The following is a 17,313-nucleotide window of genomic DNA, read 5'->3' as shown; positions in this document are numbered from 1 at the left end:
GCATCACACTGCAATTTTGTCAGACTTATAATTGACATCCCGTAGAAGTACTTTCAGAAAATTCCCATTGCCTCACAAACAAACAGGCCATTTGCCCTGAAATGTCTGCGCTGATTCTTTTTCCATATCAGCGATCTTGTTCAATCACACTCTCCTATTTCCTTTCCATTTCTATAATAGTTCATTAGTCAAGTAACTATATTTTTACATTCTACTTCGACAGGTTTGTTCTGGAGATTGCCTAGTCTAACCACCCTATGTGTAAAGAAATGTTTACTCATCCAGGAGGAGAAAGAGGCAGACATTCTGGCCTTTGCTTCCCTGGTAGCCCGGAGACGGATACTATTAGCTTGGAGAGACTCAAAGCCCCGAAGTCAGAGACCTGGCTATCGGACATGGCTAGCTTTCTCTGTTTGGAGAAAATCAAGTTCGCCTTGAGTGTATCACTGTTAGGGTTCGCCCGGAGGTGGCAACCGTTTGTCGACTTCTTCGCGGAAAATTAATCGTCAGCAGAAAGTTGGGGGGTGGGGTGGGTGGGGGGGTTAGTTTAGCTTAGAGTAGGGTGTTAATAAGGGTGGGACCTGTAAGGGAGGGAGACGGCTTTTGCACTATGTTTATAGTTTCATGTACATTGTTTATTGTGTTGTTGTTATAATACAAAAAAATACCTCAATAAAACGTTTATTAAAAAAAAAGAAATGTTTTCTAAACTTACCTTTAATTTCTTTGCGATTATACAATGAAGCAATTTGGACACAGATTTACTTCACATAATGGTTGAGTAACAATTGCACGATGGTGAATTTTTACTTCCCAAACATTCAATGATTCACTGGTGAATCATTTAGCATTGGTTAGCTGAAAAAGTTGTAGACATCATAAAAGACTGTTTTCTAATGCTACATATTGATGTGACTAGGTGCTTGATGTAGACTACTGTAATGGCCAAGATAAAGGTAATTTGAACATTCTGGATTCTCCCTCAGTGTACCCGAACAGGCGCCGGGATGTGGCGACTAAGGGATTTTCACAGTGGCTTTGTTGCAGTGTTAATGTAAGCCTACTTGTAACACTAATAAAGATTATTATTATTATTATAGGAATGGGCCTTCTTGTGGCTAACAGTTACCACAAAATGATTAGATTCAAACTTTTCAGTTTCCTGATAGAAATATTCCATTCAGTTTTGACCCAGGAAGCACCTCTGAAAAGAGACATGACTTTATTGCTGGGCTGAATTTTCAAATGGTTGTTGCGGTGGGACTAGAGACAGACAGGCCCACAGATTCCAGCGGGCGTGCCAATTTGCCAGACTTGTTCCACCTCAGATTCATTTTCAACGAGAGTGATTTGGGAATGGCTGCCCTCCTTCTCAGGCCACGATGTAGGCACTGACTGGAATTTTCCAGTGGGCATTCTGGACCCCCGCTGTAGCCAAAACCCAGTTGAAGTTAGCCAACCTACCTGTTATCCAACAAAGGGCCAGCATCTCACCGCTTTGAGAGCCCACCTGCCATACTTAATTGGACAGTGAGCATTCACTCTGGCCACTAATTGGCCATGGTGAATTGTCGCGACACCAGGTCCCGATCTCAAAAAAAAACCATCTGGTTTTCTCCCAACTTTCCTCTTCTACATTTTCCTCACTCTTGGTGTTTCCTGGGACTTGCAATGCTTCTTGGAGTCCTGTAGAATCTCAATATCACCTTCCTCTTAGCATTGTCACAAAACATCCACTCAATTATATTATACTCAACTCAAAATAGGGAAAATCTACAAAGCTATCCACAATGTAACCGTAATGAAAACAAAGGTATGTATTCTCTTCACTTCAGCACAGGACTCATTTAAACTTTGTATCTAAACAGTAGGCAGAGTCTTGAAATACACACCTTTGTGTCCATTGTCAACATACACAACATCATTGCAATCCTGAGCATATTTAATCATGGGATGATTGGAAACATAAAATCATTTTCTGAACCATCATTGAAAACATAAGAGAACTTTTGATTTCATATAAAGTTAGAATATTATAGCTTTTATGCCTGACCTTGGAGAGACCAAGATGTGGGAAAGACTCCATTGCTAGGATAGTTCCTTCTCCGGGTTTTCCTTGGAGTTGTCCTTTCAGTATTCGGGTAGCTGTCACTGTGGATACTCCCATCCCTAAAGCAAATTGTGGATATGGTCAAATGTTAAGTGATTAATTCACAACTGAAAATTTCTCAAATGGTGTTTTGATTATAAAACAGGAAGCTGACAAGCAACACTTTATAAAGGAATGAAAACATAAAATGCTGGAAAAAAAATCAATGGGCCGAATTCTCCGCTGTTGGGATTCTCTGTTGTGCCAGTAGCGCAACCACGCCTGCGGATGTCTCGACGGCATGGAGCTGCCCACAATGGGAAATCCCAATGGTCGGCTGGCGTGACGGAGAATGCCCAAATTACCGCAGGTTTTGCCAGGTAGGATCAGCAGATTTCTTTCCTTAAAAGGACATCGGTGAACCAGGCAGGTTTTTGATAGCTTTGTGGTCAGTGCTCCAGATCTTATTAATTGAATTGTGTTGGGATTTGAACCCATGTCTCCAGATCATTAGCCTGGGTCTATGGATTACTAGTCTAGAGACATTACCACCATGCCACCATCTGCCCATGGATGCTGTTTGGTAAATTTAGACACTTCGGCTTGTGATTCCCCCATGAGGGTCGTAACAGCCTGGCTATCATAAAATTGTGTTTAGGGCAATCAAACCACTATTCGCATATTTTTATTGTACCTCCTGTCTGCTTTGGAAGGAAGCATTTTGACCTGTGCTCAAACCTAACTGGCAACATGGGTGAGTGACATTGTTTAATTTTTTACTGGCAACAACAAAAGGAAGGTAACATTTCATGGGGGTTCTCTCGCTTATCTACCATAACCTCAGCTGAAAAGATGAGAAAACCCCCAGATACATTATAGTCAACAGGATTTCTGAGGTTCATCGGGAAATTCATATTTTTAAAAAAAGTTAGTCTGTAAGGGGTCATAAAAATTGATAAATAGTATCTATGATATCTTAAAAATCTTCATGCCCCTTGCAGTTCCCGTCAACTTTTTCTATTTTAATTTTCCAATTATTTAAATCTTCCTGTCAGAGTTATAATTTTCCTCATCTCTCTATGACCTTTCCTCATCTTTATGAATACTTTCCTGATAAACAAAACCTTTTTACTTTTTTTGTTTTTATAAATTTAGAGTACCCAATTCAATTTTTCCATTTAAGGGGCAATTTTGTGTGGCCAATCCACCTACCCTGCACATCTTTGGGTTGTGGGGGCGAAACCCACGTAAACACGGGGAGAATGTGCAAACACCACACGGACAGTGACCCACAGTCGAGATCGAACCTGGGACCTCGGCGCCGTGAGGCAGCAATACTAACCACTGGGCAACCGTGCTGCCCTCAAACCTTTCATGTATTGAGCAATTATATTTTGTACACTGAAATCTGGCAATGTGAAAGATTTATCAGCTGATACTTGTCCATCATTGAATATGGATCTTTGTATCATCACGATTATACAATATATGCTGGCTTAATAGTAACAAGTATTGGAAAACATGGTGTTCAACCAGCCTGAAGCATCAGCAGTTGCTGAGATGCTGTGCTGGAACAAATATAACTCGAGAAAAAAAGACTTTATAATGGAGGCAAAGAAGATCTACTCACCATCACCAAGAAACAGTATCACATTTTTCGCTCTATGATTCAATGGTTGGAGTTCCAAAGCAATCTTCAGTGATTGTTTAGCCTTCACATTCCAGTACGCTGGGTCTTCTTCTGCTTCTACAATGTTAAAAATAAATTTGCTTTGAAGTTTTCAATTTTGTCTTGTCTAACAATTAAACTATATGTACAAACATATTGAATACACAAATTGGGAGCAAATCAGTCCCTCCACCATCTCTCAAGGAATGACATGGCCGGCATTTACTGTCCATTCCCAGTTGTCCTTGTGCGGAGTGGCTTGCAAAGCCATTTCAAAAGGAAGTTGAGAATCAACCACATTGGGGAGGGCCTGGAATCACAGGTAAGGATTGCAGATTTCCTTCCCTGCTAGCCCCGAAAGCCTGTGCCTCTCCTCTGAGACGATGACTGCGACCACCTGGCCTCCTCTCTCTTTGACCCCTGCCTTCCCCCTCAGAGCAGGTGCTCCCTGCTGAATACACAATACCCATCTACAGTGATGCAAATGAGGGTGCCAAAGGGTTGGAAATCTCATAGAGTTGTCACGCAATCGAAATGTCCTGAAAACTTCAAACCAGATGCTTAAACCTCAAAAGAAAGTAGTGAAAACGTTCACAAAACACTAGTTTAAGCCTACTTCAAACTCCTGCCAACTCAGCCTGCCTTTGCTCCTGCCTCCTTTCCCCCACCTTGGATGATAAACAGCAAAAATAGTTTGGTCGCATGCCTAAGTTGCCTGTGCGCCAACCATAAAATCCAGGCCCATTGAAGTTTGAATCCTCTAAGTGAGCTTCCTAATTGTCGGTGGGAGCGGACGTGATCATGTCCCTGTCTGCCGCGAAATATCACACGTGCCGATAATGTCGGGGTGCAAGCCCAATGTCTTCTCGCACATTTTCACGTGCTTCTGGGTTGGATGTGCGCCTGCCCAGTTAATGTAAAATTCTGCCAGTTTTCAATTCCATATTTATTCATTGAATTTAAATTCCACCAGTTGCCATGGTTAGATTTGAACCAAAGCCCTCAGGGTATCAGCTTGGGACCCAGGATTACTATTATGTCACCGCCTCTACTCTCCAGCAGTTGGTAACGTTAAGGCTGAACTGATAGTGGCTTTACTTTCCCATCTACCCCCTATAGCCTTTGATTCCTTTTTGTGAAAGGGAAGTTGTAATAATCCACAGGAGGCAGGGGTTCCGTCACCACACCAGTATTTATTTGCAATAACTTATATACAAGAGCAGCTCCAAACAGTGCTGCTAGCATTCCAGTCAACTCAAGACTGCCTCACAAAGCCTACACATGTGCTTATATGGGCCCCCTCAATGAGCTATCATTGAGGGAGCTCATATTCCAATTGGCCACCCAATAATGGCAATTGGAGGTCATTACACCCCCCCCACCCCCACAAGGTCCGAGGAATTCCTGCCAGCTGGCATTCCTCGGAGCTTCTTCCTGCTCCTCCTGTCCGGGTCTGTCACCTCTGTGTCGTCCGCCGGGTCGTTCTCCGACGTGGGTGGGGTGTACCTTATAGGTGCCCGTCTTTTCCTTGACGACCTCCTTGGAAGTTGTACTTCCTCCTCCTCGGGGAGAGGTGTCGCGGCGGCCTCGTCGAATGTGTCCATCTCCGACTCTGACGACTGGATGACGGGGTCTGGAGAAATTGCTCAGGGCTGGGGTGTGGGTATCCTTCCCGTCGGAGCTATCCCAGCTTGAGGCGGTCCTGCTTCGACTGCCTCCAGGTGTGGTTCCGCTGCCCTTATTTGGTCTGGGTGTTTCTTCAGCACCTTACCTCCTATCGAAACTTCGTATGACATGGGCCCTGTTTGGGACTCTACCGTACCTTTGACCCATGTTGATCCATTCCCATAATTCTTGACCCAAACCGGTTCCCCCACCTGGAAATGTCTCTGCTGCCGACTATTATCATGCCCCCTGCGTTGGCCTCCTGTTGTTTCTCCACTTTCCCCGTTAAATTTGGGAAAAGGAGACTCAGCCTCGTTCGCAGCCGCCTTCCCATTAAGAGTTCAGCTGGCGGTATGCCCGTTGTGGAATGCGGTGTGGTCCTGTAATCAAACAGCCAGCGGGAGAGCTTTGTGTCCATTGATTCTGCCGGCTGCTTCTTGAGTCCCGCTTTTAGTGTCTGGACCGCTCTCTCTGCCAGGCCGGTGGATGGTAAGGGGCCGTTTTGATGTGGTGGACTCCGTTTCCCTTTAGGAATTTTCCAAATTCCCCACTTGTGAATGCCGTTCCGTTGTCCGACACCAATACCTCCGGAAGTCCACGTGTTGCAAACGAGGAGGCCTTGAGCTTTTCAATTGTCGATGTGGTGCTTGCCGCGTTTACCCGGTGGACGTCCAACCATTTGGAGTGGGCGTCCACTATCACCAAAAACACTGAGCCCCTGAAAGTGCCGGCGTGGTCAATATGCAGGCGGGTGCACGGTCTGCCTGGCCATTCCCACGGGTGCAATGGCGCAGCTGGTGGCACTCTTTGCCCCTGTTGGCACTCCTGGCACCAACGTACCAAGGCTGCTATGTCTGTGCCCAATCCTGGCCACCAAACGTAGCTTCGAGCTAGCATCTTCATTTTAGACACTCCTGAGTGTCCGTGATGTAACCCGGTTAAGATTGCCCGACTGCCCTGAGCTGGGACTATTACCTGGGCTCCCCATAATAGGATACCGTCTTCTACGGTTATTTGTTCCCTTCTGCTCCAATATGGGTGCATCTGGGGCTCCACTGGTCTCTCCAGTTCCCCTGTTAGCAGTAAATGCTTCATCTTGGCTAAAACTGGGTCTTTTTGCATCCACAACCGAATATGTTGTGCGTGCACTGGTAGGGTGTCCAAAACATTTAGAGTCATTACTGTCCCCTCTACATTTGGCATTAGCGGCGGGGTGTCTGGGAGGGGAAGTCTGCTCAAAGCATCTGCAACTTGCGTTCCCGGTCTGTGCTCCAGAACGTATCTATACGCCGCCAGTAGCAACGCCCAGCGTTGGATTCTAGCTGATGCAATCGGGGGTATTGACTTGTCTTCTTTTAATAACCCTAATAACGGCTTATGGTCCGTCACTATGGTGAATTTCCGCCCGTACAGATACTGGTGACATTTTTTAACTGCAAATATCACCACCAGTCCTTCCTTCTCAATTTGGGCGTACTTATTCTCAGCCATCGCAAAGGTCCTCGAAGCATAGGCTATTGGCCGTTCTTCCCCATTTCTTCCTCTATGGGCTAAGACGGCTCCTACCCCCTAAGGTGATGCATCACACGTGACCACCAACTCCTTCCTTGGGTCATAATGCTCTAGGACATTTTCGGATGACAGCTGTTCCTTAATGTCCCTAAATGCTCGGTTTTGGCGGGCAGACCATTTCCATTCTTGTCCCTTTTTTAGTAGCTGGTGGAGGGGTTCTAGGATGGACGGCCTATTTTCATTAAATTTGCCATAATATGTTACCAATTCTAGAAATGATTGTAGCTCCTGGACCGTGGTGGGAGCTGGGGCTTCTTTTATTGCCCTTACTCGGTCTTCCAATGGGTGTAAGCCCGACTCGTCTACTTTATATCCCAGGTACGTCACTTGTGGGGCCAGAAAAACACATTTTTCTCTTTTCAGCTGTACGCCTGTCTTTGCGAAACGCCTGAGCACTTCCTCCAGGTTCCTTAAGTGTTCCCGGTTTGTCCTACACGTGATTAAGACATCGTCCAATTAAACCGCCACCTGCGGTAGTCCCTGCAGAATATTTTCCATCGTACGCTGGAATATAGCGCAGGCTGATGACACTCCGAAGGGTAGCCTCTTATAACGAAAAAGTCCCTTCAGGGTGTTGATCGTAGCGAACTTCTGGGAGTCCTTGTCCAGTTTTAACTGCAGGTAGGCGTGGCTCATGTCCAGTTTCGGGAACAAAAACCCACCTGCCAATTTGGCATATAGGTTGTCTATTTTCAGGATCGGGTATTTGTTTACCGTCTGTTTGAAATCTCCACAGAGACGTATCGAGCTGCCTGGCTTCAAAATTGGTACCACCGGCGCTGCCCATTCCGAGAACTGTGCTGGTCTGATAATGCCGTCGCGCCGTAACCTTTCTATTTCGATATCTACTTTCTTCCTTAATGCAAAAGGTACCGGCCTGGCCTTACAAAATTTCGGAAGGGCTTCTGGGTCCACGTGAAAAGTTGCTTTGGCGCCTATAATTTCCCCCAAATCTTCTTGGAAGACCTCCAGGTAACTCCACTCAACTGCCCGCTTCCACTCTGGAAAATTTTCATCCAATCTAAGTTTAGGTCTTTCAGCCAGTTCCGTCCTATTAAGTTCGGTCCGGAGCCCTCTACTATCGTCAATGGTAATCTGAGCAATTGCTTGTCATATTCCACGGGTACATGAGTCGTGCCCAGAACTTCCAGGGGTTCCCCCGTGTAGGTTTTAAGTTTCGTCTATATGCCATCAATGAACACACGACGAGTGGTGAACGTAACTGAGGCTTTAATTCACTAAACAGAAAGCCTCCTGGCCTCTGATCTCCACCTGGATCAGAGGCGGAGACCAGCCACCTTTATACATGAGCCCAAGGGGAGGAGCCACAGGCGGGGCCAGCAGGGACAAGCCCAGGCATGTAACAATACAACAGTACAATACAATACAATACAGTGGTTTACCACAGAGGACAAGCAGAAGTTGATACTTCCGACAGGTTGTGGGCCCTAAACGCATAATTTGATTCGGAACCTCATGTCTCTAAGTTGAACTCTGCAGTGAGGGACCACGATGAGTCTGTCTCAGCTTTTATAACTAGGCTTCACCAATTTGCTGAGGACTCTGATTTTGTGATCATGCTTAATGACATGTTGCATGATCGGTTGGCAGTGCCCAGGTACCAGTTTGGCACCAAGTATTGGAGCCTGGAAATATGGAATTGAAAACTGTGGCAGAATTTTACATTAAACATGGAGCCTGGGGGGCCATGCCCATGTAAGGTGGGGTTAGAGGTGGGGGAGGGTGAGGGTGCCACCAAAAGGTTGGGAGATCCTGAAAGCGGCGGATCCTGAAGCGTGTATGGGGGGTGATAGTGTAAAGAATGGAGAACTTTTCAAAATGGTGCCCCTATTGGTGAGGAGCCGGTCCTGCAGGCAACTTCAGCTCCCCAGTGCAGGAAAACTTTCCAAGTCTGGCCTTGATGCCTCCCCGTTTGTACTCCCTTGTTGATCAAAAATCTACCTAACTCAGCCTTAAAAATCATGTACTCCATTGGCTATCACAACACAACCTTAAAAATCGTCAATAACCCTGCCTCCACTGGGCTGTGGAGAAGAGAATTCCACACACAGACGGCCCTCTTGACAGAAAATAAATTTGCATAAATGGGAGACCCTTTATTGGTAAACTGTATCCCCTAGTTTTAGTATTTCCTCTTGGCACCCACTATGTCAGGTCCCCTCAGGATCTTGTATTTCAATAAGATCGCCTCTCTTTTTCCGAAACTCCAATGGACACGGGCCCAGGCTTTCCTCATAAGATTCCCCCTCGTCCCAGGGAACAATCGCGTGAACCCTCTCTGAACTCCTTAGCAGTGATATATTTTCTTAACTAAGGAGGTTAAAAACTATGAAACAAAAGGGCTTAATTGGTAAGTAAATTGATAAATGTATTTTAAGACACTTTTCACCACAATCCTAACTTTGCTGGGGGGTTATTTATAAATGTAAAATTAAAATCAAATAAAGGCTTTCCTGTTCTGTTTATCAAATCCCAGCAAACTGTAAATGATCACAATTTGAAACGTAGGGTAAAGATATCAGGCATCTGATGTCTCTAACAACAAACTAAACAATACAAAACTGCTGTGTATTGAAATTATCTTCAGCACTGTATTGTTGTTGGAACAAAAATAATGCAGTAAACCTCAAGGCCTGTAGAGGAGGCTGCTATACTGAGAATCCTATGGTACACCAAATCAGTAGTGATTCAAGTGGTTTACAGAACTCAGAACCACCTTGTAATGTCGTGTCGACTACATCTATCAATTACCCAGCCTGCCCCACCCACTTGCCTTCATCTCATCTGAGCTTCTGTACCTGAGCCTTACCAAAACATACTGGCTGCTGGAAGATTTTTTTTTTTCAATAAAATATACTTTATTCATAAAATTTATCATAAGCATTACAGAAACATTTCAAATTGTCTTGACTGTACATTTCCGGCAGAGTTACACATTGCCTTGACTTTCTTCCATTCAATTTTGATATTATTATGCACCACAGAAACCTACAGCAACTCACCTGCCAATTGTCTCCACGTAAATGTCATCACAAACCCAGAGGACATAGTCTCCCTTTAAGAGAGAGCTGACTGGTGGTGATTTGACCTGAGGGTCATCACACCTCAGGCAAGGGGCAAGGTTTGAGAAGGTGGGGCCTTCATGAATAATTCTGTTCCTACAAGCTTGATGAAGCAGGTCATAGAATTTACAGTGCAGAAGATTTGATCATTAAACCTATGCACAAATAGTTTGTAGTCATCTCAGATGGCCACCTGCAAAGGACCATGGGAATTATGGCCAACCCAGGACTCAGACAGACTCAGAGCTTGTGTGTGTATTTGCAACCCAGATAGCTAGACGCGATCAAACCCCTGCTCGTTTGCATTCTAATGGCCCATTTCCCCAGAACAAAAGAACTGTACTCAGGTAACCGATACACAGACAGACTAATCAGCGCCACTCCCTTTACTCAGGGAGCCCAAACAGCCAAGGTCAATGACCGCTAAGGACACGCCCAGCCATCAAGGCACCAGTCCTTTATTGGCCAAAATTGAAGGCAGTGATCGAAGCCTGTCGAATTATTGGGTCCAAGTTAAGCACAGCCCCAAAGAGCGCGAAATCCCAGAGGGATAAGAAGAGACACAGCCATGTGCTCGGTCTCTCTTGGATCCGGCCTATGCCAACCCAAATGCAGCGTAACGACCAGACAGACAAGTTCAAGACCGACGATCGCTACCAGACGGATGAGCTCAGCAGAAACAGAGCCACTTCTTCCACCCAGCCACTCAAGATCCGGACAAAGGCTTTGTCCATCTGCATAGAGCCGGTTGCCTTGAGGTTAAGTATAGGTTATTGTAGTTGTTAGGTGTAGTTTAACTTGTAGTGTTTTGCGTTGCATGTCAAAGTAATCCTTGTGTGTAAATAAACCATCTTTGAACTTGGACTGACTAACTGGTTGTGTGGTCCTTTGATTGATATCCAGTAAAGCCTTGCGGTGGTACCATTTGATACCTGGCGACTCTAAAGAGCATCATTATTAATTGGCAACATTATTGGTGACTTCAGTGCCGATTGGCAACATTATTGGTGATACTGGTGGGACACTATTCCATTAAATTGCAACAAGTTTCAGGTGTTTTAGCTCAAAAGTTGTCCAGTGGTTCAGTTTTCCAGTGAAACCGGCAGTAGAAACCTGAAAGGTTCCAGGTTCAATCCCTAATCTGTGCCAAATTACCACCTGAGGTTTAGAGTAGAAAGGAAGGAAAAGGTATGTGTGTCTGATTGTGCATATGTGTGCTAAGCCAGGCTTCCTCTTTCTCCAAAGGCTTTTATTGATTCCACATGATAGAAGGTTCAGTGAAGACACAATTAGGTTTGGTTGATACCCTCAGAGTTGGCTGTCTTAAATCCAGAAATGAAGAATGGCATGGGCAAAGTAATGGAGGCAATTAGTGCCATGGGACTGCACCACTCAAGGAGCCTTCCCCATTACAAGTAGGGAGGAATTTTTAGGAAAATCCCCTTCAAGAAGCAGAACTGGACATACGTCTTTAATTTTCCAATAGACTTCAATTTGGAAAAGCATAAGGGATTACATCTATCCACATCTGTTACTTTGTTCTTTTAAAGTTTTATTTAAAAATACTTCCTCTGGCAAGACAAGGACTTATTTTATTAAATATTAGTCTGAAAATGTATTAAAAAATAACTTCTATAATGAATATAGTTCTTTTAACAATTTTCCATGTCTGAAATGTCCAATGTCCCAAGTTAATCGCTGACAGCACTAGCAAATATACAGAACTAATCTGTGCACTTTATTCTGGTAAAATGTTTATATTCTGCTCCAACTGCGTCCTAATTTAATAATATTCCCAGTTTGCTAAAGTTCTGTCATATCAGCCAAAAACAGCACAAGCCTTTCCAAATTGTTACCATCTGTTGGTGATGGGATGTCAGAATATGTGTGTGTTTGTATAATACAGTTTATCTGTCAGCAAATGGTATTCTTACACTTTGCAGCTGCTGTGCTTAAACTGCAAAATCTGTACAATGAGAATTAGGACTATTTATTAACAGGATTAAATGTATCTGCATTTTGAGATTGACAGTGTACCTGACAACTGGTTCAGGTCTTGAGGGGATTTTAATGCAAAGTAAATCAGATGAAGTTCACAAAAGTAATCACATTTCTGAAAAAAAAGTCTTTTTTTAGGGTATGACTCTCTTCCCAGTCTTTCTGGTCTCATTAGGGCAAGCACCGACTTCAGTCAAAAAAATGAACAGACGGACAAACCTTTTAGATTTTCAGAGTACTAATGTGCTCAGCAGCCCCGAGATATCCCTCCATCTGATTTTCCACTTGGCATCTGACAACTAAGATCAGAAACTGCACAGTGCAGTGCCTGAACTTAAATTCTCTAACACTGCAGTACATAAGAACATAAGAACTAGGAGCACGAGTAGGCAATTCAGCCCCTCGAGCCTGCTCTGCCAGTTAATATGATCATGGTTGATCTCATCTTGGCCTCAACCCCGCCCTCCCACCCGTTCTCCATAACCCTTCACCCCTTTGGAGACTCCCGGTGACGACATATCGGTGGAAGTCGCCCGTTGGATGGCTCAGGCTAGAGCTTTTGGCCCCTTCACTACCCAGTTTTTGGGGAGAATTTGCTATGATGATTTGTGGGAAAGTCTAAGGCAACCAAAGGATGTCGAAAATCCAGAAAAAGAATCAGGGGGAAAAGGGATGGGAGTGAAAGTCCGCCGGTGAGTTCTGTGGGGAGTACAGTTGGAGGAAAGATGGCGGTTGCAGGCTTGTTGAATGAGGCCACGCCCATTGCGGTGGATAAGCTGGCCGAGGTGATGGCAGTGGAGTTTGAGTCGTTGTTTTCTCAGCGCTTTGACAAGCATCGCAAGGAGATGATGACCTCGCTCAGGGAGTGGGTGGATGAGACTCTTGCCCCAATGAAAGAGGCTTTGGCAAAGATGTTGACGGAGGTGCGGGAACAAGGAGAGGTGTTGAAGGGGGTGGAGGAGGCATTGTCGCAGCATGGTGACCAGTTCATCTTGACGGGAGAAGAGCTGGAGAGGGTGGTGGAGAATACCAAAGGCCTGAGAGCCAAAGTGGAGGACCTGGAGAACAGGTGACAAAGGCAGAATCTAAGGATCGTGGGACTGCCTGAGGGGCTGGAGGCCAATGGAGTATTTTGTGGCGATGTTCGCCAAGTTGATGGGGGAGGACCCCTCCCTCTATGAGTTGGACTGGTCGCTCCGGCCGAAACCAAAGGCGAATGAGCCACCAAGAGCTGTGATAGTATGCTTCCACAGCTATCAGGTGAAAGAATAGGTGCTGAGATGGGCGAAGCTGAATCGAAAGATGAGATGGGGAGGTGTTGGTATTCGGATATACCAGGATCTCATGCCGGAACTGATGAGAAGATGGGCAGGTGTTGGTCAGGCGAAAGTGGCATTGTATAAAAGCAACGTGAGGTTTGGGGTGGTCTACCCGGCGAAGCTGAGGGTCACACAAAACTCCAAGGACTTCTACTTCAAGATAACGGAGGAGGCAGAAAGCTGAAGGACTGGGACTGAAATGAATTTGGACTTTGGTGGTGTTAATTTTTGGGCGTTTAGAAGGTTTAGGTGTGGGGGGTGTTAATGGTTTTTTTTCTATTTGGAGGCGGGGGCTCTTGCAGGGGCCACCTCACTAGCAAACATGAATTGGCTAGTCAATGGGAGTGATGTGGGGGAGGGCCCGTGGTAATTTGAACCCATGTGGACAGGTTTCGATGGGCCTGGGAGGTGTGAATGGTGGGGGGATGATACTGGGTGAGGTGGTTTAGAGAGAAAGTGGCTGGGGAGTTTCTGGGAAGGGGGCTGACGGTGACTAGGGGCAGGGCTGGGTCCCGTCTGTTGGGCGGGGCCAGGATTAGCAGTTATAACTGATAGGAGGGGCGGGGGTGGTGAGAGACCCCTGGTGCAGGTGTGATGTGGAATATGCAAGGCCTGGGGGGGGACCAGTGAAGCGAGCGAGAGTCTCTCGCATTTGAAAAGCTTGAAAGCCACTGTGGTGTTGTTGCAGGAGACCCATCTGCAGGATGAAGGACCAGGTTAGGCTTTGGAAGGGCTGCGTGAGTTAGGTATTTCATTCGGGCTTTGACAGTAGAGGCTAGCGATTCTGGTGGGTGAGAGGGTGAGGTTCCAGATGGAGAAGATGGTGCTGGCGGGGGGGGGGGGGGATTGGCTGTGTTGGTTAGCATATACGCTCCAAATTTGGAACAACGTGGGATTTAGGAAGATGTTGGTTGCCATATCGAATTTGGATATGCACCAGTTAATACTGCGGGGGGGACTTTAATATAGTTTTGGATTCGATGGTGGATAGGTCCAAGCCGCGTTCGCTGACCTCCTGGGGGCGGGGTGAGGTGGTGGTGATGAAGGTGTCTGCTGTGTTTCTGAGAGAGATGGGAGGGTGGTCTTGTGGAGGTTTCTGTACCCGCAGGATAGGAAGTACTCGTTCTTTTCACACGTACACAATGTGTATTCAAGGATTGATGATTTTGTAATGGAAAGGCACCTTTGGTCAGCGTGGGGAAGGCTGAATATTCTGCGATTGTTATCTCGGACCATGCTCCACGTTGGGTGGAAGTGGTCCTGGAGAAGGGGCCAGCTCAGAGGCCTGCATGGATGTAGGATTCGGGATTGTTGCCGGATCCAAAATTCTGCACCAAAACGGGAATGCCGATTGAGGATTATGTAGGGTTCAATAGGAACGGACATCAGTGCTACGGGAAACGTTGAAAGCAGTAGTGAGGGGCGAGGTCATCTCATTTAAGGCTCAGGTGGACAGAGAGGCAAGAGAGGAGCAGCAGGAGTTGGTAGAGGATATTTTGGAGGTGGATGGAATGTATGCGGAGGATCCGACTCTGGATCTTCTGGTGGGGAGGAAGAAGCTTCTGGTGAGGTTTGGCCTTGTGTCCACGGGAAAGCCGGTTCGGCAGTTGAGGCAGGCGAGGGGAGCCGTTGTATGAGTATGGGGAGAAGGCTAGCCGCTTATTGGTGGGCCAGCTCCCCCGGCAGGTTCGGGTCCAGGATGGGACAGGGCGCTGGTGCTGTCACCGGAGCAGGTGAACAAGGAACTTGAGGAGTTCTATAAGTCAGAGCCTCTGGAGGATGAGTAGGAGAGGAAGAGAAGACAGGGTTGGAGGAGCCAGCGAGGGTGGAAGAAGTGTGGGTAGTGATAGGGAAAATGCAGATGGGTAAGACACCGAGACAGGATGGTTTCCCAATAGAGTTTTATAAAACATTTATGGATTGGTTGGCACCGCTGTTGGTGGAGATAGTTGAGGACACAGTGGCTAAGGGGGCGCTACCAAGAGAATGGGACAGGCATCCATTTCATTGTTGCTGAAGAAGGACAAGGACCCGGTGGAGTGTGGGTCGTATAGGTCTACATCTTTGTTGAACGTGGATGCCAAGCTATTGGTGAAGGTTTGAGGAGTGTCTCCCGAAGGTGATTGGGAAGGATCAGACTGGGTTCGTAAAGGGCAGACAGTTGTCGTCAAATGTGGGGTGTCTGTTGAATGTGGTGTTTTCTCTGGCAGACTGGAGGGAGTTGGAGGTGGTGGTGGCCCTGGATGCTGAGAAGGCATATGATCTGGAGTGGAGTTATTGGTTTGCGTTGTTGGACAGGTTTGGGACTGGGCCTAAGTTTGTGGCATGGGTGAAATTGTTATATAAGGATCCGATGGCATGTATGCGCACAAATTAGATTTCAGGCTACTTTCCCTTGCATCGTGGGACGAAGCATGGGTGCCGTATGTTCCCCCCCCCCTTTTGTTTGTGCTGGTTATAACCTTGGCCATAGCAATGAGATGCTTGAAGAAATGGAGGGGTATAGTGAGAGGGGTGGGGGGGGGGGGGGGGGGAGGAGGGTGTAGGGGGGAGCGCATCGGTGACCTATATGTATGCGGATGATTTTTTTGCTGTATATCTCTAACCCTTACCATAAAACTATGACCTCTCTTTTTAGATTGCCCCACAAGAGGAAGCATCTGCTCTACGTCTACTTTGTCAATTCCTTTTATCAAGTTTTATCCCTCAATTAGATCTCTCATTCTTCTAAACTCGAGATAGTATAGTCTAAACTGCTGAATATAGTCTAAACTGTTTCATAAGACAAGCTCCTCACCTCGGGAAGCAATCTAGTGTACCTGCTCTGAACAGCCTCTAATGTAATGCCGTGTACAGTTGCAGCAATACTTCCCTATTCCTTTAGTTATAAAGGCCAAAATTCCATTTGCCTTCCTTATGACCTCTGTATCTGCATATTAGTTTTCTGAGGTTCGTGCACGAGGATACTAGATCCCTGTGCACCGAAGTACTCTGAAGTTTCTCTCCATATAGATAATAAGTTGCCTTTCCATTTTTCCAACCAAAATGGATAACCTCACACTTATCCATGTTAAACTCCATTTGCCAAATTTTGGCCCATTCACCCAACCTATCCATATCCATTTGTAAACTTTTTTATTTCCTCATTGCAACTTACTATCCCACCTATTTTAGTGTCATCTGCAAATTTGCTACAGAACCTTCTATCCCTGCATCCAAGTCAATAATATATATTGTAAATAGTTGGGGCCCGAAGACTGAACCGTCTGGTACCTCACTAGTTACATCTTGCCAACCAGGAAAGGACCCATTTCTCCCAACCATCTGTCTTCTGTCGGTTAGCCAGTCTTCTACTCAAACTAATAAATTACCCCCAAACCCATGTGATCTAACCTTGTATATTAACCTTTTGTGCAGCACATTATCAAATGCGTTCCACAGGCAACTACAGGATTCCCATTATCCTGGGCTTATTACACCTTCGAAGAACTCGAGCAAATAAGTCAAAACAAAGGATTATGGGCCTGTTGGGGAAGTTTGGAGGGTTCTCGGGGTACAAGCTGAATGTAGGGAAAAGCGAGGTATTCCCGGTAAATGAGCTGGCACAGCGGGCTAATTTAGGGAAGGATGCCATCTATGGTAGCGAGGGATTGTGTTAGGTATTTGGGGATTCAGGTAGCGAGGGAATGGCCGGGGCTCCATAAGTGGAACTTAACAAAACTGGTGGAGGAGGCCAGGGAGGATCTTAGGAGGTGGGATACACTGCACTTACCATTGGCGGGAAAGGTCCAAGTGGTGAAAATGAATATTCTGTCGAGATTCTTGTTTATCTTTCAGGCTCTCCCGATCTTTATACCAAAGGAGGAAGGGTTTGCCAGTCTGGAGGAGGTAAGGGAGAGGGTAGAGCTGCCGAGGGCT

General features: G+C 46.0%; 1 protein-coding gene across 1 annotated transcript in view; it reads right to left on the bottom strand.

Annotated features, from left to right (window-relative positions):
* The window catches only part of LOC140389773 (intestinal-type alkaline phosphatase-like), a 71,181-nt gene that overhangs the window by 39,004 nt on the left and 14,864 nt on the right, over nucleotides 1–17,313 (bottom strand). Inside the window, exons 2-3 of the mRNA XM_072474286.1 lie at nucleotides 3,720–3,836; nucleotides 2,054–2,169 (exon numbers count right to left, since the gene is read on the bottom strand). Of these exons, the coding sequence (XP_072330387.1) occupies nucleotides 2,054–2,169; nucleotides 3,720–3,836 (233 nt within the window). The remainder of the gene's footprint in view (nucleotides 1–2,053; nucleotides 2,170–3,719; nucleotides 3,837–17,313) is intronic.

This window comes from Scyliorhinus torazame, chromosome 14 (assembly GCF_047496885.1).
Source record: "Scyliorhinus torazame isolate Kashiwa2021f chromosome 14, sScyTor2.1, whole genome shotgun sequence".
Lineage (NCBI taxonomy): Eukaryota > Metazoa > Chordata > Chondrichthyes > Carcharhiniformes > Scyliorhinidae > Scyliorhinus > Scyliorhinus torazame.
This window is presented reverse-complemented; position numbering and strand designations above follow the sequence as displayed.